This window comes from Ornithorhynchus anatinus, chromosome 16 (genome assembly GCF_004115215.2).
Source record: "Ornithorhynchus anatinus isolate Pmale09 chromosome 16, mOrnAna1.pri.v4, whole genome shotgun sequence".
In the NCBI taxonomy this organism is placed as follows: domain Eukaryota; kingdom Metazoa; phylum Chordata; class Mammalia; order Monotremata; family Ornithorhynchidae; genus Ornithorhynchus; species Ornithorhynchus anatinus.
In genome coordinates this window covers 44,386,207-44,409,411 of record NC_041743.1, presented here as the reverse complement: position 1 = coordinate 44,409,411, position 23,205 = coordinate 44,386,207, and the positions used below count along the sequence as shown (strand labels likewise).

Genomic DNA, 23,205 nt, shown 5'->3' with positions numbered 1-23,205 from the left:
AAAAATACAAACTGGAATATTTATATTTAAAAAAAACCCAACAACCTCAACCCCCTCCTCCAAGATACATCCCTCACGCCCAGCTATTACAGTTGGCGTTTCATCTGCTTTGGAGGGTCCTGGCTGGGGGTGGGGGAGTCTGGGGGGGGACCGAGGGGAGCCTGAGGGATCAAATAAATAAAATCAGACCGGAGGGGTCCCTGAGGTGGGGGGTGGGTGCAGGGAAGGGGATTGGAAAAGGAGCTAAGGAACCCGGGAATGGGGATGTGTTGGGGGTGACATGGTCCCCATTGGCTTAAGGGGGAACCGAGTGTTCTGCTCCCGCTCTGGCCCGAAAAGGAATCCTGGGACACTATGGATTCTTTCTTTCTGGGGGAGGACCTCCCCCCCACCCACCCCCAGCCGCAATCCCCGAAATGGTGAGGCAGAGGGAGGCAGGAGACACTTTCTATAGTCCTCCAGCTAGATTTGGGGGGAGCGAGAGTCCCCTCCTCACCACCCCCCGGCCCCCCTCGGGCCACAGAGGCAAATCCCACTAATCCCACCCCACCAGAGCCGGCCGCCCCTTCCCAGAGGCCCAGTTGTGATCAGCCAGGGAGAATGTAATTGGCTCTTTGAGAGTGGTCCCCTCTTCACCTGATTCAACCCAGTATGCCGGGAGACCCTCCCCCACCTGCGAGACAGAACATGGTCGGGGCTCCCCGACAACGCCCCCCCAGAACAAGAGCCGATGCTGAAAGACCCCCGGCAGTACCAGCTGCCCCCCCCCCCCCCCCCGCCCCCCCGCCCCCCGCCCCCCCCCCCCCCCTCGCGGATTGATGCCCGTTGGGAGGCGGCGGGAGCTCACCCCCTCAATCCTGGGCTTCGGGGAGCAGGGCGGAGCCGGTCGCCTCCTCTTCCTCCCGAAGGCAGGCCGGCTTCCCCTGGGAGCTGGGCGACTGCTGGGACTTGAGCGGGCACGTGGCCACCATGTGGCTGATGCTCTGACAGAAGTGGCACTTCTTGGGCTGGGGCGGCAGCTTGCACTCCTTGGCATGGTGGTCCAGTCCGCCGCAATTGTAGCATCTGGCGGGGGAGGGGAGAGGGAGAGGGCACGGTTCCCCTGAAAAGGGCCCCAAAACACACGTCTCCACAATAACCTGAGCTAAAAGTAACCCACAGGAAACCATCCCGGTCACCAAAGGGCAGACACCCCCCCCCCCCTCGCCAACCAAGCCACGTGAAGAGAATCAGCGTGGCCTAATGGCTAGAACCTGGGGCCTGGGGTCAGGAGGACTACTCCGCCGCTTGGCTATTATGTGACTTTGGGCAAATCACCTCACTTCTATGGGCCTCAGTCACCTCATCTGTAAAATGGGGGCTAATAATAATAATTGTGGTACTTGTTAAGCGCTTACTGTGTTCCAGGCACTGTACTGAGCGCTGGGGTGGGTCCAAGCAAATCGGGTTGGAAACAGTCTCTCGTCCCACGTGGGGCTCACAATCTCTATCCCTATTTTACAGATGAGGTAACTGAGGCACAGGAGTGAAGCGACTTGCCCAAGGTCACATAGCAGACAAGTGGCAGAGCTGAGACTAGAACCCAGGGCCTGGGCTCTAGGCTGCTTCTTTTAACACTAAGGCTGTTAAGACTGTGAGCCCCATGTAGGACAGGGACTTGTGTCCAGCCTGAATACTTTGTATCTACTCCAGCGCTGAGAACAGTGCCCGGCACACAGTAAGCGCTTAACAAATACTGTAAAAAAAATTAAAAGTGGTTTATGACTCCTTGTGGGGGCTGGAGGGGAAGGGGGCAGCCCCCACCCGGACAAAACCCGGCTCTCCTCTGCTTGCCTGCCTGACCTCCTGATCTTTCACCTCTGGGCTCTCTGGCCCCTCAGAAATTAAGCATCAGCCAAGACTGTCCTAGAAGAGGAGGATGGGGCCCAATATCTATCCACTGTCCCCCACAATCAGTCAGTCATATCGGTGAGCACTTACAGGGTGCACAATACTGTACTGAGTGCAATACAGTGGAGTTGGTAGACAAGTTCCCTGTCCACAGTGAGCTTACAGGAGGCCTGGCCCGAGAGTCGTCCCCCCACCATCCCCTGGCGGATGGGGAGATGCTCAGAGCCAGCCCTGGGTTGGGGACGCCCCCCAGCCTCTCCTCCCAGTCCCTGTCCCGACTCCAAGCCCCCCTCTGCCACCCATCCAGTGCTTCCGCAGGGAACCGCCTATCCCAGCCCATTCCGCTGGCAACGCTGTTCACTTCCCTCTTCCTTCCAGCCCTCCCATTCCCCATCGACTACACCCCCCAGGACCCCTCTCCATCCATTCCTAACGCCCCCCCCCCCCCCCATCCATACCTGTCTCCTTTCGACCTACGCTTCTGCAGGTTCTTGCCCTTCGGCCGCCTCTCGCTCCCAACGCAGAACGCGCCTCCAGGGCCCGTCACTCGGATGGACTCCAAGCCTTTGGCTGACTTCTTGAAGGTGAACTCCACCGCCTCCCCTTCCTTCAGGCTGCGGAATCCCTCCATGTGCAGCTTGCTCTGCCCCGGGGGTGGGACGACGAGGAGATAACACACAAGGGTAATAATAATAATTATTATGGTATTTGTTAAGCTCTCCCGATGCGCCGGGCGTCGTATTAAGCCCTGGGGCGGATACGAGTAAATCGAGTTGGACACAGTCCCCGTCCCACATGGGGCCCAATCCCCATTTTACAGATGAGGTGACTGAGGCACAGAGAAGTGAAGTGACTTGCCCAAGGTCACACAGCAGACAAGAGGCGGAGCAAGGATTAGAAATCCCGTGCTCTAAACACCGTGTCATGCTGCTTCAACAAACTGGGGCCCCCCGATAACAGGAGGAGGGGGAGTTATTAATAGTGTCATCCGGGGGTCTGTATCTGGACTGATTTCTCTCTTTCGGGGGTATTTGTTAGGCACTTATTATCTTCCAGGCATCGTACTAAGTGCTGGGCTAGATACGAGCTCAGCGGATTCATTCGTTCATCCAATCCTATCTATTGAGCGTTTACTATGTGCAGAGCACTGTACTAAGCGCTTGGAAGGTACAATTCGGCAACAAATAGAGACAATCCCCGCCCAACAGCGGACTCGGTTTTCCAGACGTTTCTTTGGACGCAGTCCCGGTATCACAGGGGGCTCACGGTCTTGATCCCCATTTTATAGACGAGGTGACCGAAGCACAGAGAAATGAAGTGATCTGCCCAAGGCCATAGGGCAGACAAGTGGCGGAGCCAGGATTAGAACCCAGGTCTCAGGCCCCGGGATCTATCCACTGGGCCATTCTGCCTCTCTTCCCTAAGCTAGGCATTGTATGGATCATGATTCAGCCTACCTTCCCTCTAAGGCTGACATGCCAATCAATCAACACTTATTTACTGAGCGCTCACTGTGGGCAGAGCACGGCACTAAACACTCCACAGATTGACACACCCAGCCCCGAGTAAGGATCGACAGATCGACAGCATTTACTACTAACAATCACTATGGTATTTTTTACGTGCTTACTATGTGTCGAGCACTGTCCCCAGAAGTTTACAAGGAAGTGGAGGAAAACAGGCACTAAAATAAATTAGATGAAGTAGTAACGTATATGAATCATGTACATTGACCTCCGGGGGATTTGGTTTTTCATGGGTTGGGGTCGGGAATGAGGGGAGCGGGGTTTTTAGTAGGGGAACTGGTAGGGTGGGGTTTAAAGCAGTCGGGCTATGAATTAATCAATCAGTGCTATTTATTCAACGCTGAATATGTCCCCTGCACTTTACTAAGCACTTGGAAGAGTACAAGGTTTGAAAGTTAAGAAACGGTGCGGTCTAGTGAAAAAGGGTGGGCCCGGGAGTAAGAGGGCTTAGTTTCTAATCCCGACTTCACCACTTGCCTGTGTGACCTGTGACCTTGGCATTTAACTTCTCTGTGCCTCACTTTCCTCGTCAATAAAATGAGAATAATAATAATGATTATGGTCAGTCATTGTACTAAGGAGAGTATCCCCACGGCTAGGGAGAAGGCAGTTGTCCTTGTCCTCCTTAGCTGGAGACCCCTGGAATCCCCCTTGTCATAAGAATAATTTGATGTATGTGATATTTGTTAAATGATTCCTATGTGCCAAACACTGTACAGGGCGCTGGAGTAGCTACCCAACAATCAGACCGGGCATAATCCCTGTCCCACGTGGGACTCACACTCTTAGGGGGAGATGACATAGACAATCCCCCGCTTCAAAGCCTTATTGAAGGCCCGTCTCCTCCAAGAGGCCTTCCCTGACTCAGCCCTCCTTTCCTCTTCTCCCACTCCCTTCTGCGTCACCCTGACTTGCTCCCTTTATTCACCCCCCCCCCCCCCCCCGGCCTACAGCACTAACGTCCATATCCGTCATTTATTTATTTCTATTCATGTCCGTCTCCCCCTCTAGACTGTAAGGTCACTGTGGGCAGGGAATGTGCCTGTTTATGGTTATATTGTACTTCCCGAGAGCTTAGTACAGTGCTGTACACATGGTAAGCGCCGACTGATTTTCTCTTCTTTCTTTTGCCCAAACCTGTTCGGGCAAGGAAAGAGTTAACTGACCTCCTCTAAAGGGAAAGGGGGGAGGGGGATGGTTGGGAGGCCTTAAATTCCCTTTCTCCAAATCCAAGCTTTTCACCTGTTCACTTGCAACCATGGGGCCCCCAAGACTCCCGTTCTTTTTCTTTTTCTCGCTCTCATCCCCAGGCTATTCTTCCCAGAGACTCCCTCCCAAGTTGGGGCATCCCAATTTGGGGAAGAGATCCTGAAAAGCAGCATGGCCTAATGGCTAGAGCCCGGGTTTAGGAGTCAGAAGGACCTGATTTCTGCCTCTTGTCTGCTGGGTGACCTCGGGCAAGCCGCTTCACTTCTCTGGTCCTCAGTTCCCTCATCTGGAAAATGGAGATTAAGACTGTAAGCCCCCACGTGGGACAGGGACTGTGTCCAATCTGATGAGCTTATATCTACTCCAGCGTACAGAACAGTGTCTGGCACATACTAAGCGCTTAACAGACACATTATTATTATTATTATTGTTATTATTGTTCAGGCCCCCACTTCAGTCCAGCTCCGATTACCCACTGCCTCTCTCAAAGCTCAGCCCTCCCTCCTACTTAGACTGTGAGCCCCATGTGGGACCTGATTATCTTGTATAATCATTAATAATAATGATGGTATTTGTTTAGCACTTATTATATGCTTCAAGCACTGTTTTAAACTCTGGGGAAGAGTCAAGATAATCAGGTCAGGCAGAGTCCCTGGTTCACATAGGGCTCACAAGGAATCTAAGTAGGAAGTCACTCATATTTATTGAGCGCTTCCCGTGTGCAGAGCACTATCCTAAGCGCTTAGGAGAGTACAGTATAACATTATAACAGGCACATTCCTTGCCCACAACGAGCTTACAGTCTAGAGGGGGAGACAGACAATAATAGAAATAAATTACAGAAAGGAATCTGTCGCAACGCTTAGTACCGTGTTCAGCATATAGCATGTGCTCAACAAATACCACAATTATTCTATCGGCCGCTACCTGGGGGTGACTGAGGGTTTTGGGGCATCAGCTTCAACTGCAAGGGGGGTGGACATCACGCTTCCCCTCAGGGTGGACACCCTGGCCACTGTCAGCATCCTAGCTCATATCTTGTTTTCTACAAACTTACCACTAACAAAATCCCATCCAGGGGTTCACCACCACACTCCAATTTCCCTGACCTTCTAACTTTCACAGAGAAGCAGTATGAAGAGGACGGGCCTGGGACTCAGGGGGTTATGGGTTCTAATCCCAGCCCTGCCACTTGTCTGCTTTGTGACCTTCATTTCTCTATGCGTCAGTTACCTCATCTGTAAAATGGGGATGAGAGTGTGAGCCCCATGTGGGACAGGAACTGTCCAACCTGATTAACTTGTACCTTCCCCGGTGCTTGGCACGTAAGCGTTTAACAAATACCGTTATTATTATCTGAACCACCAAGGCTGTGGGATTATTCTGGCAGTGATCAGGAGTTTTTTATGGCATTTTTGAATCGCTTACTATGCGCCAGACACTGTACTAAGCACTGGAGTAGATACAAATTAATCAGTTTGGACACAGTCCATATCCCCCATGGGGCTCACAGTCTTAATCCTCATTTTAAACGCTCACTATGTGCCAGGCACTGTACTAAGCACTGGAGTAGATACAAATTAAAAGGTTTGGACATAGTCCATATCCCCCATGGGGCTCACAGTCTTAATCCCCATTTTCCAGGTGGGGAAGCCAAGGCACAGAGAAGTGAAGTGACCTGCCCAAGGTCACAGAGCAGACCACTGGCAGAGGCAGGATCAGAAAAATAATGATAATAATGGTATTTGTTAAGCACTTACTGTGTGCCAAGCTTTGTGGTAGACACAAGTTAACCAGGTCGGACACAGTCCCTGTCCCACACGGGGCTCACACTCTCATCTCCCATTTCGCAGATGAGGTAACAGAGGCATAGAGAAGTGAAGTGACTTGCCCAAGGCCACACGGCAGCCAAGGGGTTCCAGCGGCCGGTGACCTTCTCCAGAGGTGGCTGCATTTCAGGCACTGATAAACTCACGGCCCAACCCCGAGGGAAGCGGATTGCCCGGTGCGGAGAACGCGGGCCTGGGAGTCAAAAGAGGTTCTAATCCTGTCCCTGCCCCTTGTCCGCGGTGTGACTCTGGGCAAGTCACTTCACTTCTCTGGGTCTCGGTTACCTCATCTGTAAAATGGTGATTGAGACCGTGAGCCCCCCGTGGGACAGGGACTGTGTCCAACCTGATCGTTAACGGTATTCGTTAAGCGCCTACTATGTGTCAAGCACCGGGGCAGATACGAGAAATCAGGTTGTTCCAAGAACCCGATACAACTATCCCAGGTCTTAGTACAGTGCCTGCCCCAGAGTAAACGCTCAACGAATACCATTAAAAAACCTCGAATCCCGAGATCACCCTGAATCAGAACTATTTCACTGATTAAGAGCCGTTTCCAAGACCACCTCCCCATCCCTCTTCACCGCGACCTCTCCCCAAGCTTTTGATGTGAAGGACTGAGAAGCTGGTGGTCTTCGGGGACTTCTCCCCCTACCCCCCCCCCCCCCCCCCAAACCCTTCTCAAAACACACACATAGCTTGAATTCCTCTGTTATCAGATAGGTAATCAGCCCATTCAGGCGGGCTGCATTTGAAAGAAAGGGGCCCAGTTTCCTTCGGGGCGCCCCCTCCCCCTGCCACACACAAAGCAGGCCATTCCCAAGACAGATCCCGCCCACCTCCCCTCCCTCCTCCAATCGCCCCCTCCCCAGAATTGAGAGGGGGAGAGGGGCTCGGCCAGGAGAACAAAGAGGCCGACCCCTGAGTCTTGCCTCGCTGACCAGGAGTTCCAGCACCGACGGGCCAGCTCGCCCAAGAGCCCAGATCTCCCTCCCTCCTCCATCTTTCTCCACCCCGGCCGTTTCAGAGAGAAGGCAAAGTCTCTTGGAGCTGGAAGTCACGAGGACCTGGGTTCTAATCCCACCCCTGCCTCTTGTCCGCTGTGTGACCTCGGTCAAGTCCCTTCATTTCTCTTGGCCTCCGTTACCTCTTCTGAAAAATGGGGATCGACATGGGGAGCCCCGTGTGGGACAGGGACCAATCCCATTACCTTGTATCTACCCCAGTGCTTAGTATAGTGTCTGGCACATAGTAAGCACTTAACAAATATCACAATCATTAATAGTAACTAATGTTAGCTCCACTCCTTTCCCCGAATGCCCACTTTTTAACTGCCCCAGATGGGTCCTGTCAGACTCAACTGCCTCCCGAGGGCTTAGTTAATAATAATAGCGGTATTTGTCAAGCACTTAATACATGCCAGATACTATACTAAGCACTGGGGTAGATACAAGGTAATCGGGTTGGTCAGGGTCCATGTCCCACCTGGGGCTCACAGTCTTAATCTCCATTTTACAGATGAGGTAATTGAGGACCGGAGAAGTGAGGTTACTTGGCCGAGGTCACACAGCAGACGAGTGGCAGAGTTTGGATTAGAACCCGTGACCTTCTGACTCCCAGACCCAAGCTGTACCCACTACACCAACCTATGTCACAGCTGGCCAAGCCCCTTCATGGAAATTCTAGAGTTTAAGCTCGTTGTGGGAAGGCAATGTGTCTGTTCATCGTTGTATTGTACTCTCCCAAACGCTTAGTACATTGCTCTGCACACAGTAAGCACTCGGTAAATACCCTCGGGGAATGGCGTTGGAGCAGAGAAGCAGCACGGTCTAGTGGATAAGGCCCGGGAGTCCGGAGTCCTGGGTTCTAATCCCAGCTCACCATTTGTCTGCGGTGTGACCTTGAGCTACTCACTTCACTTCTCAGTGTCTTAGATAGCTCATCTGTAAAATGGGGATTATGACTGTGAACCCCACCCGTGGGACGTGGACCGTGTCCAACCTGATTAGCTTGGATCTACCCCAGCGCTTAGCACAGTGCTTGGCACGTAGTAAGCATTTAACAAATACCATTTTAAAAATTGGTTAGAGAAAGTCATGGGTTCTAATCCCGGCTCCGCCACTTGTCTGCTGTGTCACCTTGGGCAAATCACTTTTGTTTCTCTGGGCCTCATCTGTAAAATGGCTATTGAGACTGTGAGCCCCACACGGGAGAGGGAATGTGTTCAACCCAATTTGTATCCACCCCAGTGCTTCATACAGTGCCTAGCACACAGTAGGCACTTAGTAAGTACCACAATTATTATTATTATTCTTCACCAGATCAGGAACGACCAGGATTTCACCCCAAGTGGTAATGGGAAGACAGGAGAGCTCCGATATTCTCGGGCTCCAGGTTGATGCTTCCTTTGACACCCCAGCCTGCGGCTGCCCAGTGGTGGGGAAAACCAAATTTAGCATCTGTATCAGCAGGGAAATGGGAAGAAAACAATTCTGTCATCTCAATGGCTCCAGGATAGAAAAAAATCTCCTTTTCTGGTTCACTCTCCCCAGCTTCATGCCAGGCCAAGGTTGTCACTGGGAATGAAGAAAACCCAGGAGCCTAGGGTTACCCACCAGATGCAGAAGGCCCAGTTGCCACTTCACCAAAATGCTGTGTGATCTTGGATCAGCTCCTCAGTGCTTCACTTTCCTTTCGGAAAACAACGGTGGGTCCCCGTCCTGGAGATCAGGCAAAGTGATTTCCCAGCAGAAAAGCTGGTAACTGACCTCCTGGCCCTCATCCTCCCTCCTCGCCACCACTGCTCAGTGGATACGTGCCACAGGTGTGGTCGGGGAGGTGGAAGCTGCAGGCAGGAGGGAGGTGTGAACCCTTGGAGCAGGTCTGGAATTAATGTACTCTCCCAAGTGCTTTGTAAAGTACTCTGCACACAGTATATGCTCAATAGATACCACTGACTGACTCTCCGCGTTGGCAATGCTCACTTGGGTGGCCAAAATCATCATCCGGGAAGTTTTCAAGATGTGAAAAGCAGCACGGTCCAGTGGCTAGAGCCCAGCCCTGGGATTGAGAAGAATCTGGGTTCTAATCCCGCTCTGCAGACAGCATACATGTCTGTTGTGTGACCTGGGGCAAGTCATTTAACTTCTCTGGGCCTCAGTTATCTCATCTGTAAAATGGGGATTAAGACTGTGAGCCCCATGTGGCTCAGTGGAAAGAGCATGGGCTTTGGAGTCAGGGCTCCTGAGTTCGAATCCCAGCTCTGCCACTTGTCGGCTGTGTGACTGTGGGCGAGTCACTTAACTTCTCTGTGCCTCAGTTCCCTCATCTGTAAAATGGGGATTAAGACTGTGAGCCCCGCGTGGGACGACCTGATTCCCCTGTGTCTACCCCAGCGCTTAGAACAGTGCTCGGCACATAGTAAGCGCTTAACAAATACCAACGTTATAATTATTATGTGGGACAGGGACTGTGTCCAACCTGATTAACTTTTATCTACCCCAGTGCTTAAAACAGTGCTTGATACGTAAGTGCTCAACAAGTATCATTAATAATAAAAATAATAATCATACAATGATTATTATGATAAGCCCTCAATAAATGCCACTGAGTCGCTTCACTTCTTTGGGCCTCAGTTCCCTCATCTGGAAAATGGGGATTAAGACTATGGAACCCCATGTGGGACGGGGACTGGGTCCAACCTGATTTGCTGGTATCTACCACAGACACCGTAAAAAAAAGTGTAACCCCACCCATGTTTCCTCAATGTGGCGCCTGGCCCCATTTCCCAAACCACCTGGATGAAGCAGTGGTTTCATTCTTGCAAACTAAGAACCTCTCCTCAGGCAAAGCAAGTCACCAGAGCTGTAAATGAAGGAAGTGAGAAACAAGACAGGAAACTGCAAAGAACCAAAGTAGTTTAACCCTTAGGAGGAAGCAGGTCTCGTGGAGGAAGCAGAACCCGTAACACCACCCCTCATCTGGGGACCCCCAAATTAATTCCCTACCTCCCACCCCCATCATTCCTCAACTGCAGACAGTGAGCTCTCTGGCAGTATGACGGGCACTTTGGAGTAATTCATTCAATTCTATTTCTTGAGCACTTACTGTGTGCAGAGCACTGTACTAAGCACTTAGGAGAGTACAATTCAACAATAAACCCATTCCCTGCCCACAGGGAGTTTACAGAGAGGTCCTAGGAGGGGGATGGGAGGGGAAACCACCCACTAAATGTAGGCAGTAGCCACTGGGCCCAAAATGGTGTCCAGATGCAGCCCATTCCAAGAGGAGGGGAGGGATTTTAAATGTCTTCCTCAATTGCTTTGCAAATTTTTTCCATCCCCCCACCCCGCCCCCGGCAGGGAGAAGTACTGGCCAGAAGTCTCCCAGGACAGTGAAGATTTTCCTGCTCCTCAAAGGAGAAGCTGAAACAGGGAAGGAGACACAAAAGCACCTTAAATCAGATACCTCAGCAACCTTCTCCCCACCTCCATTGCTGCCTCTGCGGCTAGAGACCAAAGCAAAGCCAATTTGCCCCACAGTTGAGTTTGGGGCAAATTATTTTCACCCTCGCACTTAGACTGGCACCCTTTATTCAGCCCCCTTTATTCACCCCTTCCTCAAGCAAGCTGATGATGATAATTGTATTTGTTAAGCACTTACTACGTGCCGGGGGAGATACAAGTCTATCAGGTTGGACACGCTCCCTGTCCCATACGGGCTCACAGTCTCAAGCCTCATTTTACAGATGAGGTAACTGAAGCACAGAGAAGTTAGGTCACTTGCCCAAGGTGGCACAGCAGACAAGTGGCAGAGCAAGGATTCGAATCCGTGACCTTCTGACTCCCAGGTCCGTGCTCTATCCACTACTCCATACCGCTTCATCCTGTCGCCAGATCAGGTTGGACAGTCCCTGTCCCACCTGGGGCTCAGTCTTGGCCCCCATTTTAAACAGGAAGTAACTGAGGCCTGGAAATGAAATGACTTAACCGAGGTCACACATCAGATAGTTTAGAACCCAGGTCCATGCCCTACCCATTAAGCCACACTACTTCTCCTTTTGGAACAGGAACCTCGATGCACCCGAATAATAATAATAATAATAATTATATTTGTCAAGCGCTGTGTGCCAAGCATTGTACTAAGCACTAGGGTGAATATAAGCAACTGAATACCTTACATGCAGTGCCTTAGCACTTAGGTGGAGCTTAATAAATCCTACAATGAATTCAACCAGCACAGGGGACTGGAATGTGGCCATTCGATGTAATGTGAGGTAGAAGCAGAGCCCTATCCCCGGGGCCAGAAACCAGAAGAGGATGGGAACTTTTAAAATGTGTCTGACCTTATGTTGTAATAATAATAATAATTGTACTTGCTAAGCACTGTGTGCCAGGCACCGTACTAAGCACTGGGGTGGATACAAGCAAATCAGTTTGGACACAGTTCCTGTCCCAGGTGGGGCTGGCAGTCTCAATCCCCATTTTACGATGAGGTGACTGAGGCACAGAAGTGAAGTGACTCGCCCAAGTTCACACAGCCGCCAAGTGGCGGAGCGGAATTGGAACGCATGACCTTCTGACTCCCCAGCCCGGGCTCTAGCTACTAGGCCACGTTGCTTTTCAACTGACTCTCCTTCCCCCTGTCAAATCCTCGTGCTAAAGGCAGCCGGATGACTTTATTTAGGGTCTCATCTCTCTGGCCAGGGATTTTCGTGGGGGCTGGGGAGGCTGGGAGCAATCTGGCAATCCTGGAGAGCACCCCTCCCCGCCCCCCCGTTGTGCTGAGCCCAGTGTTCTGCACAAAGTTAAGCGTTCAATAAATATCAGGGATTGATTTGGGGGGTAACCAAAGGGAAAGAAATGGATTCTGGGGCTGCCGGCTCTCCTTCAGCCTCAGCTTACTACTGCCCCCAAGAGAGAGGAGTGAGGAAGCGCAGGAGGACTGCTAAGTGCTTAGTACAGTGTTTCGCACACAGTAAGCGCTCGATAAATACGATCGAGGGACACCACTTATGTACATAGCTGTAATTTATTTATTTGTATTGATGCCCGTCTCCCCCCTTTAGACTGTAAACTCGGTGTGGGCAGGGAACGTGTCTGCTTATCGTTGTGCTGCACTTTCCCAAGTGCTTAGTACGGTGTTCTGCACACATAAGCGCTCAATAAATATGAATGAATGAACGGAGACACTCCAGTCCTGATCCCATTCTTTTGCCTTCAGGGAGCTGGGGGAAAAACAACTGGAAACGTGGAGCCTGGAAATACCTCAAGGATTCCAGAGATCCAATTAATCAATCCTGAGCCTGAGAACACCTCAAGGCTTCCAGAGATCCAATCAATCGATCAGTGGTATCGATGGAGCACGTACTGTGTGCGGAGCACTTTATTAAGCACTTGCTTGGGAGAGGACCTCAGAATTGGAGGTCGGTCCCCGCCCTTAAGGAGCTTGTAGGAGGGGAGACATTAAAATTAGCGAATTATGGATATGTACGTAAGTGATGTAGGGCTGAGAGTGGGGTGAATGAGGGCTTAAAAATGTAAAATCCAAGTGTGGAGGTGCTGCGGAAGGGAGAGGGAGGAGGAGAAATGAGGGCTTAGTCGGAAAAGGCCTCTTGGAGATGTGATTTTACTAAGGCTTTAGGTGAGAGGCCCCACCTCCGCCTCACCTAATATTCCTCAAGTTTCCATTAACTCACACGGGAAGCAGGGGTTGGAGTAGGAGTAGTAATAAGGACACTCTTAGCACCCAGTAGGTGCAAAGCACTGTACTAAGCATTTGGGAAAATACTTCTGACACCTCCACCTCCGTGGACAGAAAGACCTCTTTCTCTTTCATGGCATTTAAGTACTTACTGTGGGTCGAACTCCGTTCTAAGCGCCGGGGAAGGTACAGGTTAATTGGGTCAGTCACAGTCCCCGTCCCCCATGGGGTTCAGAAGTACCGTTATTATTATTCACTCGTTCGTTCGGTCGTATTTATTAAGAGTTTACTGTGTGCAAAGCACTGTACTAAGCGCTTGGGAGAGTACAACGTAACAACAAACAGCTACATACCCTGCCCATAACGAGCTCACCGTCTAGAGGGGGGAGTTTAGAACAGGTATTGAACCCCCATGTTACAGTTGAGGGAACTGAGGCACAGAGAAGCGACTTGCCAAGGTTACACAGAAAGCAACGGGCAGAATAGGGATTAGAACTCAGGTCCTCTGACTCCCAGGGCCATGCTTTTTCCACTAGACCACACTACTTCCCGGTTTCTTGGAACTCATGGGCCTCCTCTCTGTCCCAGGTGCCAGAATCAAGGGTCTACCTCGGAGCCTACCTCCCCCTCCCTCCCCCCTCCCCTCCCCCTGTGTCTTCTCTGGACTAGGGGGGTCTGTCTGGAGAGCCACAGACCCTCTCTCTTTCAGTCTCCCACTGTTGGGGGGAAGGAGGGTCCGGGTTAGTCTGCTCTTGGGCCAGAGATTTTAATCTCTTTGTGAGCAGATAAAGGCTGGGAGAGGGGGAGGCTCGCCACCCCTCACCCCCCCCCACCCCCGCTGGGCAGGGCCATTCAAAGCTGGTTCCTGTAATAAAGTGATTTAATAGATCTAAAGAGGCCAATTCCCTCCTTTCTTCCCCAATCACTTCCTGTGGGTTACCATTCACATATGTAAACGAGGATGGAAGGAGTAGGAGTCATCAGCAGCCCACCTTTAAACCAGATTGGGGTGGGACCAGGTAAGGGGAGGGGGGGGGGGGCTCAAGCATACCAGACTCCCCATTAGTATTGCCCCACCCAGACTCCAAAGGACACCCCCAACTCATTATTGGCAGTGACAGAGGCTAGTTGGGAAGGAGGGCTGCTAGCCCTCTCTCCCAGCTCCTAATAGCCCCCCAAAATCCCCCGGGGCCTGTTGTGGGCAGGGAATGTGTTTATTGTTAGGGTACTCTCGCAAGCGCTTAGGACAGTTCTCTGTACACAGCGAGTGCTCAGTAAACACCTAAATTCCAACCCCCCAAGTCATCTAAACCCATCAGCCATCTCTAGAATAAATAAATCTCTATTCCCACCCTGGGCACTTGGGCGAATCCAGTTTTATTCAACTTCCGTTCGCTTATTTTGCCAACTCAATCGGATGACAGCTTTTTTTCGGCTTACTGTGTGCAGAGCACTGTACTAAGCGCTTGGACGTGTAAACTCCCATTAGAGTGTGAGCTCCTTGAGCCCGCTGTGGGCGGGGATTGTCTCTGTTGCTGAACTGTACTTCCCAAGCGCTTGGCGCACAGTAAGCGCTCAATAACCACGACTGAGTGAATGAAGGAGGACAGGGAATGTAGCAGGATTTTTGTTGATGCTCCTCTGTATCTCCCAGGCGTTTAATGCGGTGCACTGAACTCAGTGAGAACCCAATAAAAACCATGATTCCTATCCTGGTTGCTAAATCCAGACAGACCCTTTCTTTCCCTCCCCCGCCCTCTAATCCTTGCTTCCAAATCAAGCACGTTTCCCTTCCTTTTTCCTAATACCTTCCTTTCCGGGACCCACTCAACACCAAACTTCTCCAGCAGATGTTCCATACGGGGCTTCTTCCTCCCGCCTTGCATGTCCCGAACAAAAGCCAGTTACCACATCCCACTTGCTCCGGGGCGAACCAGGAATCTGGGAGGGGCCTAGAATGCCAGCCCGGGTCTTCCCTGGAGAGAGGAAGGGGTTTGCCGAATAACAATAATAATCGTTGCATTCGTTAAGGGTTTACTAGGTGACAAGCACTCTACTAAGCGCTGGGGGTAGATACAAGATAATCAGATCCCAGCCTAAATAGGAGGGAGAACGGGGTTTGAATTCCGTTCTCCAAAAGCAGCGCGGGCTAGTGGAAGGAGCATGGTCCCGGGGGTCAACTCGGTTACGTGTCTGCTGTGTGACCTTGGGCATGTCACTTTTCTGGTCCTCAGTGACCTCATCTGTAAAACGGGGATTAAATTCTACTCCCTCCTACTTACCGTGAGCCTCATACGGAACAAGGACTGGGTCCATCTCGCTCAACCACTATCTAGTACGGTGCCTGACACACAGGAAGCCCTTACCAATTACTGTGATTATTTAGCAGAAAGGGGAACTGAGGCACAGAAAAGTTAAGAGACTTGTCCAGGGTCACACAGCAGGTAAGCGGCAGAGCCGGCACGAGAAAGAAAGGATCCAGGTCCGCTGACTTCCAGCCCCGTGCGTTTCCCCGGGAATCCTCCGGCTTGTCCTTTTCACCATGGAGTGCTAGGAAAAGATTCTCTTCTTAAGGGGTGACGGCTCCTGTCCACCCCTTAAATTTCTGCTGGGGAGTGGGGAGGGGGGGACGGAGGGGTGGTCTTGGCTGTGAGCCGGTGAGTTGAGGACATAGACTGGGCCGCCCTGAGGGGGAGGGGGAGCCGAGGAGATGAGACCCTCTTCTCAGCTCATCCTGTTTGTGTCTAGGAATGTTCGGGCTGTTAAAGGCAATCACCAACAGTCTGGGGGCCATAAACTTCCCTTCCCGGGAGAATAGATAACTTTCCACTTCACTCCCTCCCTCCCCGCCAGCGCTGAGCTGGGGCGACACTGAATTTAACCCCCACGGAGTCCATTGCTTTAACTGAGAACTTGGGGCTTTCGGGCAAGGCGCCTTCGGCCTGGAGAAGGAGGGATCGGATGGCGGGAAGAGGCTTCTCCTCTCCGAGCTCTCCCCGGTGGCCTCTGACCTGCGTCTCCTTTCCCTTTTTGGGAAGGGAGGGAAGGTGACTGCTCCAGTTGGGCGGGAGGGGGAAAGGGAGGAAAAGGAGGAGAGGGAGAAAGGACTGGACTCCAGCCTTCTGTGAAAACAACCAAGCGACTGCCCCCACCGACTCCCCTCCCCCATTTCCTGGGGCGGTTTGTCCCTTTCCCTGGGGACCCCTCGCACACCCCGACCGGGGGGAGGGGAGATGAACCCCGACAATTGCCCCCCCTCCCCCCCCCCCCGCTTGAATCCCCTAGCCCGTTACCACCCCTCACTTCGACGCCTCAATCAAAACCGAGCCAAAGGGACTCCCTGTCGGCCCTAATAATGATAATAACAATAATAAAAAAATAGTACTTGTTTAGCGCTTACTCTAGATTGTGAGCTCGTTGTGGGCAGGGATTCTCTCTCTTTATTGTTGTGGGGTACTTTCCCAAGCGCTTAGTACAGTGCTCTGCACCCAGTAAGCGCTCAGTAAAACATATTTACGGTAGATGTTAAGCGATTATATGTGCCAAGCACCGTTCTAAGCGCTGGGTAGATGCAAGCTAATCAGGTTGTCCCACGTGGGGCTCACAGTCTTAACCCCCGTTTCACAGATGAAGGAACTGAGGCACAGAAGTGGCTCGCCCAAGGTCACCCGGCAGTCAAGCGGCGGGGCCCGAGATCTTTCCGCTAAGCCAGGCTGCTTCTCTAAATACGATCGAATGAATATGTGCCCAGCACTGTTCTAAGCGCTGGGGTAGTTAATAGGGTTGGATCCAGTCCTTGTTCCACACGGGGTTCACACTCTTAATCCGCCCCTCCCCTCCCCACCGTCCAACTTGATTTTACCCCACAGCAGCGCGACTCCCTGCAGCCTCAGAGACACGGACACGTGGTGACCGGGATCGGGGGGTCCTTGGGGGCGGGGGGAGACCGTTGTCGGGGACCCTCTCCCCTCCCCGCCTCCCCCAACGGCCTCTTCCTTTCATTCGGCCGTTCGATCGGATTTATTGAGAAGCAACGTGGCTCAGTGGAAAGAGGTGGCCTTGGGAATACTGGACGTGGGTTCCACTCCCGGCTGTGCCACATGTCTGCTGTGTGACCTTGGGCAAGTCACTTACTTCTCTGTGCCTCAGCTCCCTCGTCTGTAAGACTGTGAGCCCTGATCACCTGATTACCTTGTATCTCCCCCAGCTTGGCACGTAGTGTGCGCTTAACGAATACCATCATTATTCATACTATTCTCTGTGCCACAGAGTAAGCGCTTAATAAATGCCATCGTTATTACTGTATCTACCCTAGCGCTTAGAACGGTGCTTGGCATGTAGTAAGCGCTTACCAAATGCCATCGTTATTATTCTCTTTGCCTCCGTTCCCTCATCTGGAAAATGAGGATTAAGATGGTGAGCCCCACACGGGACGAGCTGATTACCCCAGCGCTCAGAACGGTGCTTGGCATAGTAAGCGCTCAACACATACCATAATTGTTAGTGAGCGCTCACCGTGTGCAGAGCACTGTAGTAGGCGCCCGGGAGAGTCCAGTAGGACAATAAACGGAGACATTCCCTGCTCCCAGAGAAGGTGTTGGATTGGAAAGTCCTGCGGGCGGGAACGGACAGCGGCGGGGTCCCCTGAGCCGCCCCCCCCCCCCCCGACTCCCCCCGGGCCGGAGACCTCCCCCCCTCCCCCGGCAGCCCCTCACCTGGTGCACAAAGACGTCCACGGGGGTGTCTAGCACGACGCCGGCGCGGGCGGTCATGGAGAGGAACCCGAAGCCCATGCGCACGTTGAACCACTTGCAGACGCCGGCGCCCTGCAGCAGCAGCGGCGGCTCCTCGCCCCCCGGGCCGGTGGCCACCGTGGCCACCGTGGCCTCCTCCGTGGCCCCCTTGGTGCAGCCACCTGGGGAGGGGAGAGAGGCGCGTTGGAGGCCGCCGGCGAGACCGGGATGGGCGGAGGGGATGGACCCGGGCGTCCGCAGCGCTCAGTGCAAGAAAACCTCGGGCGTTGGAGATGGGGTGGGAGGGAGCCGGGGTTCAGACAGAGAAAGGAAAGCGGGAGGTCCTGCTTGGGTGGTGGGAGGGGGACAAGGGGGGAGGGGAGATTCCCCCCCCCCCCATTCATTCATTCGATCGCATTTATTGAGCTATTATTGTGCGCGGAGCACTGTACTGAGCGCTTGGAAGACCACCAGAACGGGCCACACTCCTCGCCCACCCCCGAGGTGACCGAGCAGGAGGCGGAGGAGGAGTCCGGGGGCCCAGCTGGGAGAGAGGACCCAGGCGTGAGGGTCTCCGAATGAATCCCCCCCCCCCCCCCCGGCCCGGCCACCAGCAGCCGGGAAAGTTTCCCCGGGTCCTGCCACAACTCTGGCCACCCCGGCCCCAGGCCCGCTTCAGGGTGGGCCTTCAGGGTGACTCTCCCTGGAACCTGGACCCTCTCACCGAGGTCGGGGCGGGGCTGGGGGTGGGGGGGGGGGTGGGAGACCCCCCTCTCCGCCCCCACCAGGGACACCCTCCCCGGGCTTCCCCGCCGCGCCCCGGGACCGAACCTGCGAACTGTTGGTTGGAGACGGAGCCCATCGCTCGGGCCGCTCAGAGCCGCGGCGACCCCCGGGACCCTTTCGGGTAAAAGCCGGCCGCCTCACGCCCCCACCGCCACGTCCAGAGGCCAAGAGAGCTGGGGGAGAAGAGCCAACTACATCTCCACTCTTACAATAGCCGCGGGAGGGCGGGCCCACGGCCTTTCAAAGGCTCCCAAATTCTAAAAGACAATAGCCCACCCCCCGCGGCCAAGCCCTCTCCCCTCCCCCCTGCTCCTTCCCCCTCTCTTCCCCCTCCCCTGACACCTCTGGGGGTCTCCCTCCCGGCACCTGGAGGTCTCTCCGCCCCGAGAGATCAGAGACCCCACCACCCCCAAAGCCCCCCCCAAAGTCGTTAGGATGAGGAGTCTCCACTGGGGGAGACCCCAGAGGTCGGATCACAGGTAGGGGAGGGTGACTCTGGGGGGGGGGGTCGCACCCCTGCCCTTCCCCCCACCCCTCCCAGTTGATAATTATGCATTCCTGGGGGGCAGGAGGGGGGGAGCCCCGCCGGCGCCAGCCAATCGGGGACAGAAATCACCTGTCAAAGGAGAAATGGATGATCCCGGGTCCTCCCCCTTCTGCCCCCCGGCCCTGATCCGGGGCTCCCCTCCCCCTCCCGGCAGTCCCCGTTCGCCCCCCGACAGCCCAGTCCGGTCCAGCCCAGGACCGGTGGGTGGGTGGAAACCGGAGAGGATACTTGGGGGGGGGGGGGGGGAGGGGAGGCGGAGGAGACATTTAGCAAGGAGGATTCTTCACCCTCCCTCCGTCTCTCTCTCCCTCTCGCTCACGGCTCCGTCTCCTCAGCCGTCTCTTTCTCTGGGCCTCGAGCTCTGTCTCGAACCCCTCCGGGTCTCTACTTAATAACGGTAGTGTGTATTAAGCACTCACGAAGTGCAGAGTAGTGTGGCGAACTCTGGGGGTCGATGGGGAAGGATCAGATCGGACACAGACCCGATCCACCCCTTCCACCCGGCCCCAGGGGCTCGTAGTTTCAAGTAGGAGGAGAAGAGCGGGTATCTTAACCGCATCTTTCGGAGGAAGAAACTGAGGCCCAGAGAGGTCAGGTGACACGCCCGAGGTCACACCGCGGGCCAATGAACCCGGGACTCCGCGAACTCCTGATGCCCCACTCTCTCGCCTAGGCCACCCTCCACCTCTCCGTTTTGGGGACGCTTCTAACTTTCTCTCTGCTTCCCCGTAGCGTATGTCAGGCTCCGTCTCCGACCCTTCTCTCCCTCCCTCCCTCTGTATCTCTGTCTTTTATTTCTGCCTCTCGGTGTGTTTTCTCAGCCGCCGACCCTCTCAGGCGTGTCTCTGACATCTCTGGCCATCTCCCACCCTCTCTGGGTGTCTCTGACTCTCTCTGTGTCTCTTCTGGAGGAAGCCCCCGGCGGAGCGCAGCCTTTTCTCCCCTCTCTCCCCCCCAGCTTCGCACCTCCCCGTCGAGGTGTTCCGGGAGGGGGTGTCTCCCCTTCTCCCCCGTTTTTTTTGGGGGGGGAGGGGGGGGGTCCTCCCTCCGACGCCTTTCCCAAGCTCCCCCCCTCCCGCCCCCCTGGGAGGAAGGGTGCGTGGTGGAGGGGAAGGGGCTCCGTTTGGCTTCCCTCTGCTCCCCCCCCGGGGTGATGCCGGCCGAGCCGAGGAGAGAAGTCCGGTTTTCCGGGTGGGGATGGCCGCTGCCCTGACCGGGCCGGACAATGGCCGGGAGCCCCCCGCGCATTCCTCGGCCCTGCCCCTCCACTTCCGGTCCTCAGTTCAAACTGGACAATGCCAGGTCCGGCCAGTTCCCCCACCCCCTTCCCCCTCGCCCCCACCCATTTAAAGGGACAGAGCCTCCTCTCTCGAGTGGGAGAAGAATTTACTTTTATAATAATGGTAACGTTGGTACCTGTTAAGCGCTTCCTCTGTGCAGAGCACTGTTCTAAGCGCTGGGGGAGATACAGGGGTCACCAGGTTGTCCCACGTGGGGCTCACGGTCTTTCATCCCCATTTTACAGATGAGGGAACTGAGGCGCAGAGAAGTGAAGTGACTTGCCCCACAGTCACACAGCTGACAAGTGGCCGTCTTAATCCCCATTTTACAGATGAGGTCACTGAGGCGCAGAGGAGTGAAGCGACTCGCCCACAGTCACACAGCTGCCCAGTGGCGGAGCCGGGTATTCGAACCCACGACCTCTGACTCCCAAGCCCGGGCTCTTTCCGCCGAGCCGCGCAATCACTGGAGCCACGAATAATACTAACCCTATTAGAGGAGCAGCATGGCAAAGTGGATAGCCGCCGGGCCTGGGGGGTCAGAAGGTCCTGGGTTCTAAATCCCGACTCTGCCGCTTGTCTGCTGTGTGACTTTGGGCAAGTTGCTTCTCTTCTCGGGACCTCAGTGACCTCGTCCGGAAAATGGGGTGAGACTGTGAGCCCCACGTGGACTGCGATGATGACGACGATGTTGGTGTTTAAGGGCTTGTTATGTGCAGAGCACTGTTCTAATAATGACGTTGGTATGTGTTAAGCGCTTACTAGGTGCAGAGCACTGTTCTAAGCGCTAGGGTGGACACAGGGGTATCGGGTGGTCCCACGTGGGGCTCCCAGTCTTCATCCCCATTTTACAGATGAGGTCACTGGGGCACGGAGAAGTGAAGCGACTTGCCCACAGTCACACAGCTGACAAGCGGCAGAGCTGGGATTTGAACTCAGGACCTCTGACTCCAAAGCCCAGGCTCTTTCCACTGAACCACGCTGCTTCTCGGCTTCTAAGCGCCGGGGTAGATCCAGGGTCATCAGGTCGTCCCACGTGAGGCTCCCAGTCTCCATCCCCATTTTACAGATGAGGGAAGGAGACACAGAGAAGTGAAGTGACTTGCCCGCAGTCACACAGCTGACAGGTGGCAGAGCTGGGATGAGGTAACCGAGGCCCAGAGAAGTTAAATGACTTACCCAAAGTCACACAGCTGACAAGTGGCGGAGCGGGGATTAGAAACCACGACCTCTGACTCCCGAGCCCGTGCTCTTTCCACTGAGCCACGCTGCTTCCGTGTCCAGGTTGATTTGCCCGTATCCTTTCCAGCAGTTGGTACAGTGCCTGGCATATAGTGAGCGCTTAACAAATACCTTCATTACTCATAATAGTTCGGGGGAGGCCCGCTAACCCCCTTCCGCGGCTGACCCCAAGGGCACCTCCCAGCTATGCCGGTGCGTTAGAAGAGAGTTTCAATTCTGCCCCCCACTCCCCATTCAACTCCGTAAGAGCTGCTTGGTTTCAGCCGCCCCTCCACCCCCATTTTTAAAAAAATGGTATTTGTTAAGCCCTTTCTGTGTGCCAGGCACTGTTCTAAGCGCTGGGTTAGATCCAAGATAGTCAAGTTGGACACTGTCCAAGCCCCACATGGGCCTCGCACCCAGAATCCTCATTTTACACATGAGGTAACCGAAGCCTAGAGACGTTAACTGGCTTGTCCAAGCTCACACAGACAGGTGGCAGAGACGGGATTGGAACCCGGGTCCCACTGACTCCCGGGCCAGTGCTCTAACCACTAAGCCACACGGCTAGCCCAGCTCCCTGAGCGCAGCCCGGGGTGAAGGGGTGGATTCCTGGGTCCCCTCCCGCCCTCACGGCCGATTCTTTCCTCATTCCCCAACGCCCGCTCAGCCCGACCCTTAATGGCTAGAGCCCGGGGCCTGGGAGTCAGGAGGAGCTGGGTTCTAATCCCGGCTCCGCTACTTGTGTGCTGTGTGACTTCAGTTCACTTCTCTGGGCCTCAGTTCCTTCACTTGTAAAATGGGGATGAAAACTGTGAGCCCTAAGTGGGACAGGGGCTCCGTTCAACCTGCTTAGCTTGGGTCTACCACAGCGCTTAGAACAGTGCTTGACACATAGTCAAACATTACTTAAAGCTCACCTCCTCCAAGAGGCCTTCCCGGACTGAGCTCCCCTTTTCCCTCTGCTCCCTCTACCCCCCCTTCACCTCTCCGCAGCTAAACCCTCTTCTCCCCCCTCTCCCTCTGCTCCTCTCCCGTCCCGTCCCCTCAGCACTGTACTCGTCCCCTCGACTGTCTATATCTTCATCGCCCTATTTATTTTGCTAGTGAGATGTACGTCACCCCGATTCTATTTATTTGCTATTGTTTTAATGAGATGTTCTTCCCCTCGATTCTATTTACTGCCACTGTTCCCGTCTGTCCGTCCCCCCCGATTACACCGTAAGCCCGTCCAAGGGCAGGGACTGTCTCTATCTCTTACCGAGTTGTCCATTCCAAGCGCTTAGTCCAGTGCTCTGCACATAGTAAGCGCTCAATAAATACTACTGAATGAACATAGTAAGCCTTCTAGACTCTTTTAGAGAAGCAGCGTAGCTTAGGGGAAAGAGCGCGGGTTTAGGAGTCAGAGGTCATGGGTGACCTTGGGCAAGTCACTTAACTTCTCGGTGCCCCAGTTCCCTCATCTGTAAAATGGGGATGAAG

At 54.0% G+C, this 23,205-nt stretch overlaps 1 protein-coding gene across 1 annotated transcript; it reads right to left on the bottom strand.

Annotated features, from left to right (window-relative positions):
* Positions 1–851: 851 nt before the first annotated feature.
* On the bottom strand, positions 852–18,751 carry LIN28A (lin-28 homolog A). The gene is made up of 4 exons (XM_029080299.1): positions 18,721–18,751; positions 17,872–18,071; positions 2,349–2,533; positions 852–1,065 (listed from the first exon to the last, which is right to left on the bottom strand). Exons 1-4 carry the CDS (start codon positions 18,749–18,751, stop codon positions 852–854), a joined length of 630 nt encoding a protein of 209 aa, XP_028936132.1.
* Between the last annotated feature and the right edge of the window lie 4,454 nt (positions 18,752–23,205).